At 36.1% G+C, this 12,446-nt stretch overlaps 1 protein-coding gene across 1 annotated transcript in view; it reads right to left on the bottom strand.

The window, feature by feature from the left end:
- Nucleotides 1–9,799: 9,799 nt before the first annotated feature.
- HCRTR2 (hypocretin receptor 2) overlaps nucleotides 9,800–12,446 on the bottom strand; it is an 84,423-nt gene continuing 81,776 nt past the window's right edge. The window contains exons 6-7 of the mRNA XM_028510089.2: nucleotides 12,179–12,300; nucleotides 9,800–10,202 (exon numbers count right to left, since the gene is read on the bottom strand). Of these exons, the coding sequence (XP_028365890.1) occupies nucleotides 9,973–10,202; nucleotides 12,179–12,300 (352 nt within the window). The 3' untranslated portion in view covers nucleotides 9,800–9,972. The remainder of the gene's footprint in view (nucleotides 10,203–12,178; nucleotides 12,301–12,446) is intronic.

Raw genomic sequence — 12,446 nt, 5'->3', positions numbered from 1 at the left:
GTATGGTAAGATATACAAAGTCTGTGCATGTGTCTATGTTTACTGTACTAAGAAAGAAGAAGAGGACACAGTTCCACTTGGGAATAATTTAAGGATCACTTTCAAAGTAACTGGAGGGAAAAAAAAGACTGCATATCCTACAGAAAATTCTCTTAGGGTATTGTTCCCTGTCTTCAGTTTTAATATGCAAAGGACAATAGCATGCTCTATAAGTTCTTCTAATTATCTCCAGTTAGTTTCTGGAAGGCCATTTGGAAGTCTATTTATAGTCACGTCCAAAGTGATACCATCTGGTGGTGATAGAGTTTTGCTTTGGCTTACAACTTTTTTGTTATCAAATATTGTTAGTTGAAAATGTATAACTGGAAGGACACCCGAGAATCTTGACAAGAGCCTGAAACAGTTGTGTTAACCAGAAAAGAGCAGAGTCATATAACACAGCTATCATGAAACTGGTGTTAGGCTGGTATTTTCTGAAAATAAGAAAGCAAATAATAGCAATCAATGGCTTAAATGAAATGTTGCCTATTTTAAGTCCAAAGTGGGTAGAGAGGCCCATGATTACAAATATTCTCCTAAAAATATGATGGAGTTGTTGGTTCTAAAACAGAAAAGTGAGCAACTGACCTCCTAGAGTCCCAGGAAATACATCAGTGGCCAAATGCCACCCTGGATTGGCTAAGTTGGAATCCCCAAGTTTCACCTCAGACCTGCTAAAGCAGGGAATTGGGATGGTGTTGGGGAATCTACATTTTTAATGAGACCCTCGGGGGATCCTGAATCAGAGATGGGTTGGTGGTCCCTGCCATGAGAGTCTGGCCACCGTAATTTTAGTTGGGAAATAAAGTATAATCAAACACAGCAGTCATTCTACAATGGCCTAGTAAATCATTGCAAATGCCTAGTAAAACACTGGCAATCACACTGAATGCCAGTGTTAAGCATCACTATGCTGATATACCCTCCAATTATATAAATACACTTCATGGTTGAAAAACAAGTAGAAACTTAATTGGATGAGGTGTCTTGTTATATGGGTGACCGCAATTTACACTGCTACAATCTTAGGTCAGGAACATCAGATTGTACAACTGTTTGTTGGTGGCATTATTGGGGCACACTTATACAATGTGATGTGTATTTAAAATGTTTTATTTAAAGTTCTTTTTGATGGTAATAATTAGAAAGCTGTTTCATTTGTCCATTTTGGATACTCCTATCAGCGATGTGATTTTGTCATATGTGTATAAAATATTAACTATTATTCTATGCTATGTAATGGGGGAAGGAGTTACATATTTATGAAACTCAAACACTGTATTAAATCAAATGTTTCAAATATTGTGAGGGGAAGCACTCTCTAATGTGTTGCCCCACTGGAAAAACTTGTCAGGGGAACATCTTGACACATCGAGAAATAGTGTGCTTCAGAACCAGTCAGGCATCTCCAGCAGGGCTTACCTGAACTCTGAAGAGGAGATAGGGAGATGCTTTTGGTTTCTGGAACAAGTTGCACTCAGGGCTTACTTTCACCTGCATGTAAGTTGTTGATGAGTCATAAGCCTGAAAGAGCCTCCCACAAGAATATATAGAGTGTTATTGACTTTTGAACCCCAGATTCCTGCCAACGGGATGAGGAGAATATTGTGTCTTTCCTAATCATCTGAACTACATGATCTCACTCCATTCCAGGAATGTGCAAAATAAATCACTGTATGAGCACAATTTATGGTCAAGGAAGTAAAGAGAAATCCCCTCTCAGCAACAGGAGTGTAAAAACCATGAAGTATCATTTAAAATTAAATGATTCTGTTGGTAAAACAAAACAAACAAACAAAAACACAGTTTACAGATGCTTCCTTATAATAATACATCCTAAAAGCCTAGACTAGATTTTCACGTGAGGAAAGTGGGCCCTTAGAATTGGTAGAATATAGATGCAAAGAAAGAGACATAATTTGTAAAGAGATAGAGTTTTCTAATAAGTATTTTAATAAATTAAATCAATTATTAAAAGCCAAAATGTTTGATGGAGCACATGGAGAACCATCCTTGTGGAGCAGGAAAATGCAATATTATCAGCCTTATAATGAAATCCATGGAGCCCCATCATCCTTTTCCAAAGGCCGAGGGTGGGAAGGTGAGTCCTATTACAACAGCTCTCAAAAGAAGGAGTAAATCCACAGGGTGCATAAAGTAAAAGAGTCCTGGCTGCAGACGGATCTGAAATGGATAATTTACTATTTAAAAAAAGGTGGATACATAAGGAAATTATTAATAGTTAAGGAAAAAATGAGGTCACTTACTCCTGCTCCCACACACCATTAAAAGCCAACATAAGACAATAAGAAGAGTTTAAAAGGATTGGCAAAATCAAATTAGGCAAAGATATATGGTTTTAAAGAGAATTTGTAAATAATGACATTTTCAGAACAGCTTCTGGCATAGGAGAAAGAATAATAAGGGCCAATGATAGCAGAGCTGGGGTAAAGAAAGTGCTGTAATTAGTGCCACAGCAGACTTCCTACCAGGAGCTGTGAGTCTCTGGAGTGAAGTCCCATGTAAAAGAAGAGTGGCTGGCCTGGCATCGAATTCAGTAAGGCTTTTACACCTTGCTTGATGCATTGATGTTTAACACTACAGGACAGAAGGCTCTAGGTTGTATGAGAACTGTCAGGATCTTTATCAGGGCGACAAGAATTTTTTTTAAGTAAATTGTGCATGGGAACATGTACAATGCTATCTGATGTTCTTGTTTGTCTCTGGGTGGGAAAGAAGGTAAGTCCAGGATGAGACTAGTGAACTGGGATTAAATTAAAAAAAAATCCAGGACTCCCATTGGGGTTCAGAAGGAAAGTTGTAGTGGGAACATGAGTGTGATATTAAAGGATGGATAAGCAATTGCTGGCTCAGAATAGACTATTAGGGTTTGCATTTCAGAGAAGGATCTGTTGTCTTAAGTAATAGATATAAGGTGCAGCCTATGAGATATATTATGTAAAACTATGAGAATGGTTTAATGAAAAATAGTGGAAATCAAAGACCAACGAAATATAAAGCTGGATTCTGGGTGTATCATCTACATGGACCCAGGGCTGGAGAATCGGACTTCAAGTTAGGCACTGATGTATGTGAGCGAAGGGAAAAGAGATCAAGAGACTGGCAGGCCAGCAACAGAGAGAGTTCAATAGTGGTCAAGTCCTTCAAAAGGGCTAACTTCTGCTTATGAATGGACGAGTAGTCATATGGGTTTAGGATTGGTGAGGAGGAGAGTTCTGGAGGGTGGTTGGAGAATGGTCACTGGCATTCTCAACATATGGCTTAATTTTAGTACAGGAAAAAAAGTAGGAGTGATGTATACTCTTAGAATATAAGATGTTTTGCTCTCAGTGGAAAGGAAGCTCCGGAAGGCACATGGAAAGAATTGGGAGAAAAATGGAACAAACAAACCAAATGGGGGAAAATGTCATGTGTAGATTATCAATTCATTAATTCAAGAGATATTTATCCAGTAACTTCTATCTGGAAGGAAGGGAGGGAGGGAAGAAGGAAATTGTGTTAGGGAAAAGTCTTTCTAGAACAGCAGAAATATGGAACCTAGGTATTTGTAAACATTGAGGAAAACTAGCCATCAAAATAAAAGTTATAATTTAAGAGCGAGAGTAAACTAGATGAAAAAGGGAACTCTTTAAAATGCCAGTATATAAACTTAATATACATTGTGAGATACTCTCAGACTGAATAACTGAGTGATATCCATCTACATATCTATCTATCTATTGATTTATCCATAGAAGGATCACAATCAGTTACCTATAACTCAGTTATACACACAAATGCATACACTAATGTATATGTTGGTAATATTCTAAAACAATCCTATTTTCATTCTTTAATGGCTTTTCTACATGATCTAGACACAGCTTTATACACAAATTCCCCACCTCATTGACCTGAACTATATCTAAGGAGAGCTTCTACATCTATGCTCCTGTGCAAGGGAATACCACTTCTTTTTTGAGATGCTCTTAATAGATCTGCAGTAAATTAAGCTTCATGTTGCCATATATTGTTAAGGATTTTCCATTCCCACAAACATTATGTTTGTATCATCCTCCCTTTGGAAATTATCATATTAATTCAAATGCTATGAAACTAATTAGAAACAGCATAACAAACAACAGTTTGTATTTTTTGAATTGAGTATTATGTTTCTGTTATTGCCTTGAGACTGAGCCTATGAACAGGAATGGATGGAACAGATGTTTGTTCCCAAAAGTGGCACAAGCAGTACCTCCTTAGGCATATGTCCCTAGGACCTGCTATGACCTTGGCCTAAGAATCTCAGAATGGGGATCCCTTCCAGGTTGAGGCAACAAACTTAGCTGGAGCTTGGAAATGGAGCTGACACAGACCCAGAAGGCCACTAACAATTGCAGATATTCTGGGAAGAAAATAGACTGCTTTTTCAAAGATGTGAAATTGCAAATTTTTGAGTATAAAAATGTAATTTTTTTCCTTTTTCCTTGAGCTCTGCTTCATTTTTGTTCTCAAGTTGCCACTTGCCATTGGTTTACCACAGGAGACAATGAGGACCTAAGACAGTAAGTCATACTCATTGGCTGGGGTGGGGTTGAGGGAAGGCCAGGGAGCTCTGTAGGCCAACGGTGGGCTGTGGCAGGCTGTGGAGGCAGGTCAGCCCATGCTTAGCTTGGGGATAGGACTAGGGGCAGGAACTGTACCTGGAGAGGGAGAAACTGTGAAAGCAGGGCAAGGTCAGAGAGATGCTTTAAGAAACTTTCCTTTGCTACCTTACTTCCCATTAATGGCCACTGATCTAGGTGAAGGTGAAGAAGGCTGTCCTCTCTCCAGGGCTGACTGAGGAGAAGGAGTGGTGAGTCTTTAGTCTGTGATAATGGATCACTCAAAGCAAAGCATCCTCCCACTGAAATAGCTAGTGTTCCTTGGGATTTTGACTTAGAGCTTCACTTTGTATTTAGAAAATACCCCCATCTTCAGATCATAGTTTCTAGGAGTCAGATTAATTTAATTCAGAGTTAGTTCAGCTTCATTTTTGATACAAGTCAAGATAAACAGTGCTGCCCTGGCTGGTGTGGCTCAGTGGGTTGAGAACTGGCCTGCAAACCAGAGGGTTGCAGGTTTGATTCCCAGTCAGGGCACATGTCTGGGTTACAGGCCAGGTCCCAGGTAGGGGGTGTGCAAGAGGCAACCACACTTTGATGTTTCTCTCCCTCTCTTTCTCCCTCCTTTCCTCTTGCTCTAAAAATAAATAAATAAAATATTAAAAAATAAAAACAAACAGTGTTGAATAAAAATGAATTTTAAATCAAAATCCTTGATAGTTGATTCTGTCATTTCTCAGAATCATTTAGGTAAATAAAAAGTAGAAAATATACATTTTTAATTTATCATTAAACTTAAAATAGTGCTAAAAGTTTTACATATAATCACCCCCCCAAAACTTGCTTACTTATGTAAATGCTATAGTTACTAGTCTACTAAATTGAAAATCACAAGTCATCATATTCTTTAAGTCTCTTGACTCAGATAAAAACTCCAAAATGTAATGCTCCATGTACATGTGGTTTTACATAATTTTATGAAATATTTCTGTATTAATCTTCACCCTCTTTATTATAGTCCCTGTTCTTAAAACAAGATTAAAAACCTTGTATATCATGATTATCCTTGGTTACATAAACTTATTGGAAAAAATATTTTGGTTATTAAGAACTGTACCACAGGGCTTAATTCAATCCTTAACTGCAATGATTTGACACTAATTATGAGTGAATATCCAACTTATCTAATCAACAACAACAAGATTTTTCATAAAATACAGAGGACAAAGTGGATGTGATTATTGAATTCTGAATGTTTTTTACTTGAAAAACTATACAATGAGCATCCTTCACAGTTGTGGGGGTGCTATCATGGTTGAATGTGATAAAACTTTTTTCATGAAGACATAGTAAGTCAGGCAGAAAGAACTTGAAGTACGTAAGGTAAGGGTTCAACAAGTGGCATCGTGCTACACACACGGCATACAACAATTGTATAAATACATTTCATGAGACACTTAAAGACACTCTAACTCCAAAGTTGATCAAGAAAATATACGATAATAGAAATACGTGGCAACTGGGAGGGAGCTTTTTGCCTCCTCTTTAATTTCAATAGTCTCTAGAAAACAATCTCCCTCAAATTTGGGGAGATAACAGCATTTTTCATGCCTTTGCAGTTCATTTTTTGTGGTACATAAGGTAATAGAATAGACTTATATTAACAGTATTTTCTCTGTTTACATATCTGCTCTAAAAAATTCTATTATTTTGCTTCATGCCATTTGAAAACTAGTTGCACATGACCTAATAAAATTGTCTCCTTTTTTGACTCATAACCTATAGGAAGTAGAAAAGTTATCTGTTGTAAAATTAACTAGAATTGAAAAGCTTCCTAAATTATGACTACCCAGACTTTTTTGAAATGCAAGTGAGTACGATTATTTTATCAAGTGAAACATTCTACTATTACACTAGTAATAAAATAATAATAGCCCTCCTCACCATTTGTTTCCCTAAGTGTCTTCAGGATTTGTCATCTTGATATTCCAGATTTATGTATATTCAAACTATATGTTATGGGCATTTTTACCTGTATCTTCATTAAAACAGTATACCTTGGAAATAAAATTTAGTATTGTGCCTAACACTTTTGAAATTAACCCATCAATGATTTGTAACAGTTATTTAATATCCAAGAAAAGCTTCAAGCCCTGGAGAATTTAGAAGTCATTTTCCTCAGAAACTACAGTCATATTTTTCCAAGAATAAATAAATTCAACTATGGTACTTTTCATGGGTTTGTAGTTCAAAAATAATGAAATGCAAGTGGATTCTATATTAGATAAAATTATTATCTCATACCATTAATAACAAACTTCAGTAACATTAATGACATTTTACATTAAATCTTTGAAATATATAAAAATAACATTCTTTGTATAGAATAAAACAGTCAGAACACATTCTTTTTATAAGAAGTCTTCTCATTTGTGTTATTAGCACATAATGAGGTAAGTAGTTGACCCTTTATTCCATAGACTGGCAGGTTTGGAAAACACCTATTCCTTTACCTTTTCCCATTAAGAGGATTTTGATCTAGACCTCTGAGAAGGATTCTGGCTTGAACATGTGGAGAGCAATATGCATATTCTATTATTCCTCCACTCTCTCAGTTTCTCGTAAGAACTGGTGCTTATTTGCTTCTCCTCCCAGTTAATATTCCCCCTTAGAAACTGTTTCCTCAAACTTAGCCTTAGTAAGTGTTAATAAAATTGGAAATTGGGAAGTTTTTGAAAGAAACTCAAGTCATCCAAATAGCCATAAAGCACATGCAGGCCTTAAAATCAGTTGCCTTTTACATTGCACTTGTAACTCAGGGACAACGCTTCACAAACCATCATCTCTTTGACTGAGGTAACACTGAGTGACATTCAGCACTGATACTCAGCCTCTTCTTTCAGACCTACAACCAGGCTGACAGTAGGGATGACGATGATCCCTGTTGTCGGTGCTTGTGAGGTAAAACACTTTACATCACATGGACTAATCAACAGGTGCCAGGTGGTAGTATTTGGAGCAGTGGTTCTCAAATTTTAAGTTGCATTAGAATCACCTGTAGGGCTTGTTAATGCCCAGATTCCTGGATACCACTCCCAAAGTTTCTGATTCAGCAGATCTGAGATAGGGTGGAAATTCGCATGTCTAATACAATGTCAGGTGATGCTTGTGGTTCAGGAATCACACTTTGGGAGTCATGGATTTAGAGCAAAGGAATTCTGACTTCTGAGTCTGAACTTAGTAGACAATCACACAGCCCCTGCCTCTCTCTTTCTCTCTCCCTCCTGTTCTCTCTTCTTCTTTCAATTTCTCTCATTCTTGCATGATAAAGAACTAGATATAGTAGGGTCTAAAGGAGTTAGCTCTTACTCTGAGATATTACTTAACTATTAAGGCATATTATCAATATTATCTGAAGATATCTTCAAACTATTTAAAGTGCTAGTTTCCATCACAACCTAAAAATTACAACTCTCCTTTCGTGCAGTATAAATGAGAAAAAAGTTCTCAAATGTACAAAGGGGGTAGAGAAGAGAGTTACAATGCTTTAGGTTCATTGCCATTATTTTGCTAACTAGCAATATAATTTTAATAAACCTCATATGCGAGAGTAGTTTTTGTTTTAAGTAGTAAAAAGCACAAGGTAATCCCCAGTTCTAAAATATAAAAACAACTAGTGGATCATTTGTTTGTTATGACTTCTTTCTGAAAGGGATGAGCTGGGTAAAAGCAAAAAAAAGAACAAGGTAATTTTTATCTTCTGTGAAAAATCTGTCTTAAATATTGTTCACCAGACCTTGTTTCAATTAAAATAAGAACACCTGCTACTATCATATGAGAGCAAGTTTTCATGAAAATATCTTTTATTTTCAATTTAACTTTGAAGTGAATATTTGAATCAGAAAAAAATGCAGGAAAACAAATTTGGGCTATTCAGTACTTTGAACCCCAGAGCTTACATTTGTACAAAATATACTGCACTCCTACTCATTCGTGTGGAGATTAAGGGCAAGCCCCTCCATTAGCCTAATCACCTGGCTTCCAGCCACAAGCCCAGGTGGAATTCTCGGACATCAGCATTGTCACTATAATTAAATAGAAACAAAAAACGCCAACCCCCCGGGTAAGGAACAGCACCACCAGCTTGCATCGCTGCTCTTTGGGTGTGGGAACCCGTCCCCCACAATGCTTTCCTGCCCTGCAGACTCTGTCCCCTTGTCTCCCTCAGCAGACCTGAGCTCTGTTAAAGGCACATTTACATCCACCCCCACCTCATTCCCTAGCACCTAGCACAGCTGGTGCTTTCTGGTAGGTGTTTGATAAATGTTTATAGAATTTAAATAAGTGAAAATATTTACCATCAAATCTCCATGGCAATAACCTGTTTAGAGGGTGCTTTCTGGTACGTCTTTGATACATGTGTATGGGATTTCAATAAATGCAAATGTTTACCATCAAATCTCCATGGTATTAACCTGTGCAATACGGAACCCAGCTGTGATTTAATAGTCCACTACTCTTTTTCTTTGTAAATTGCACTTTTTAACTTAATCCACGAAGGCTAACTGCATCATTTTCACTGGTTAGAAGAGCATAATAATGTGATTTTATCTTACGTAAATGTTGGAGTCTTAGAGATGAAAACTATTATGTATTTGTAAGTTATTCCAAATTTGTATTTTAATACTGTGTCTTACTGGCCATATGTTGAGATGAGAAATGGTAGAGTTACAAACCTGAGAAAATCATGTTACTGAGTGATATGATTAATGGAAAATAAAGTTTAATAGCATTTATTTTTATATAGATCTGAAAGGTAGCTTTTGAGTTATCTAATACGCTATTTTGTGTATAAATATTCTCTGAGATTCACATCATAATGACAGTCTTTTGTGATTTTTTAAAACTATAACGTCAACTATCATGTTTTGTTAATTCAGAGTTAGTAATCGCTACTTCTTTTAGTTGCCAAAAGATTATTGGAGAACTTTTGTTAATTTTAGCAACCAATCTGAATGTGAGATTGAAATAATTAGAATAGGAAATACTTAAACATTTAATTGACACAGTCATAATACAGGAAACTAAAAGTGAAATAGCCTGAAATAAATTCAGTTGGTTAAATTTCTAAGATATTTAAATCAAAAATTGAGAAATTAGTTTAAACTGACTTTTATTTCCAAAGAGCAGTAGGTTTTTCTTTTTCAAAAAATGGGTCCACAAAGTAATTTTAGCTTCAGATCGTTCAGATAATAAAATTTCTGTGTACAGAGATTAAAAAAAAAAAGAATAGTTTTACTCAGGTATCCTTGTCATATGAATAAATATTCTACCAGTTTTGAAGCAGCCCCGCTCCATTGGCTGCTGGGAGTGTGCTTATACTGGTGAGTACGACTTGCTCCGAGAGTTTGGATATGTTATCCAAGTTGCTGATCTGGGTGGTCAGAGACTTTCTGCTCTCTGTGCTCGTGCGCCCCCTGGCGAGCCGATCCTCCTGGCGATGGTGCACTCCAAGGCAACAGCAAGAAAATGCAGCTTTAAATTCCTCTCGAAATTTTCCTGGCAAACCAGGGAAATGAAAGGAAAAAGAACTGTGCGTAAATATGTTTTAACAAATCATGAGTAGGGTACAACCGAGTTGCTCCCTTGAGCCAAACTAACAATGAGGTGTCACATTTTGCAAAGATGGGGAAATTAGGAAAAGGAAATTGCGTTAGTGGAAGTATGGTAGACTCTTGAAACGATGAGGTATTTTCATAAAATAACGAGACTGCTTTTCATGTGTGATATTTGCAGTGTGTTTCATTCCTTTCTAGTTAAACCTTATATGTTTGTGAATGTGGGTTATTTTTAAGTAGTTAACTATAATAAAAGTGATCAGCAGAATACCTAGAAATATTTATTTCAAAATAATAAAACTCATGCTGTACACAGCCCAAACTATACAGACATTACCCATTTTACTCTGAAAAAAAAATTGTTCTACTAAAACAATCAATTGTCAAAATATCTAGAAAATATCTACAAAGTCTCTAAAGTTTCATAATCTGCACGGGCAGCACAACAAACTGAAAAAAAAATTAAGAAATTATCTCTTGCCATTAAATTACTGGCATGAAGTTAGAGAGGTATGAAAATGAAACATTTACCTTTTTAAGGGTAAATGGCAGTGTTGGAAATCATAATTCATTTTCTTCGAGCCTCAGTGACCAAATTGGGTTATTGAATGGTCAAATGGAAAGAGCAAGGTTAAGGGCCAAGACAATAGCAGGGGCCTAAGTCCTCAGCTGCCTTCCCTAACTCACTCTTAACCACAAACTAGCACTTTGACTTTGGTAGTGGTCTTCTATTTCAAATGCTTAGTGCAAGACCCAGACTTTTAGTCAAACCTAACCTCTTGGCAATTGCTTCCCTACTGCTTTCCAAGCTACAGCTCCACAAGGCCCCTTGTCCCTTCAAACACCACGCGCCAGCAGTCCAATCTGGTTGTCTCAGACTGAATGAAGTCTTTGTTTCAGAGACTGGAATTGGGTGTGGCAGAGGAAGCCATGAAAAGGGTCAACTGAATATAGAACAAACTCCACACAAACACCACCTGATTTTCTGAAAGATGGAATAAAAATAAACATATAGGATCTATGCAATGTTTGAAAAAGTTATTTTAAAAATATCTAATTGACTGGTTGTCTTTATTATTTTTATAATCCATAAGGCCAAATGGAGAGTTACAAAATATACATACTTTATTAAATATGCAATAAAATAAATTGCTTATTTTACTATATATTTATCATATTATATTTGGAGATAGAAATGAAAAGGAAATAGTCAACCACTTTGAGTATAAGAAAATGTAAAGATGTAGTTAATTAAAACACAGTTCTAAAGGTCAATGAGGCAAATTCTATATAAAACAATAATTAAATGATTTTTATCATTGTATTGATTCATAAATAGGTTAAATAACTTATAGATGTGTGTATGTTTGTCATTTGGCTTAGGTGTTATTCTGGAGGAATATCTTTTTATTTATTTTTTTTATGGTCAGTGAGAATTCTTGAAAAAAACCTAAGAGATGTTAGCTACAATATTAATGTAAATAGAAAAGTACAAGAAAGTGGAAATTTCCCAGTTCAATCTCAATTAGGCTACAAATGTTGGCCAAGGAAATATTACAGCAAAGCTGTTTTATTTTCAGATAAAGTTATTTTACATTTTCATAAATTAAAGTTTAATGTATGACAAGCAAGATTCTGTGTTGTTCAGCTCTCACAATTTTCACTTTCCTCCTATTTCAAAATTTTTTCTAAATTTTATTGGGAAAATATCCCTTTGATAATTTTATTGGCTGACTTAGGTAATGTGTTCTGCTTGTAAGGGAAAAGCCTCAAGACAAATCAGATCAGGGAAATTTTTTTTATTGTACAGCATCTAAGCTCTTCATCCAGTTTAATGGTGTTCAAAACTTCTGGTCGTTGGTCCCTCACCCTTGGTTAGAACTGTGGTTTATATAGAAGAAAAAGTTGAAAACTTACCACTGAGAAAATTATAAATAATTGGGTTCGCAGCACTATTGGCATATACAAGCCAGTGTGAAAATGTAAACCAGGCATATACAGTCTCCCTGTCTTCCGTATGGGTAAACATTCCAAATACTCTGCAAGAAAAATAACGATAACAGGAAATCTAGTCTGATTCTGGAGAATACATTTTCAATAATTAAATTCAAAGGTGAACACAACCTTTGATAGAAACTGCCCAACCCCTGTCTTCCTTGCTGCATTTACCACTGATAGGTTTATG

The sequence above is a fragment of the Phyllostomus discolor genome, chromosome 4, assembly GCF_004126475.2.
Source record: "Phyllostomus discolor isolate MPI-MPIP mPhyDis1 chromosome 4, mPhyDis1.pri.v3, whole genome shotgun sequence".
Taxonomy (NCBI): Eukaryota; Metazoa; Chordata; class Mammalia; order Chiroptera; family Phyllostomidae; genus Phyllostomus; species Phyllostomus discolor.
This window is presented reverse-complemented; position numbering and strand designations above follow the sequence as displayed.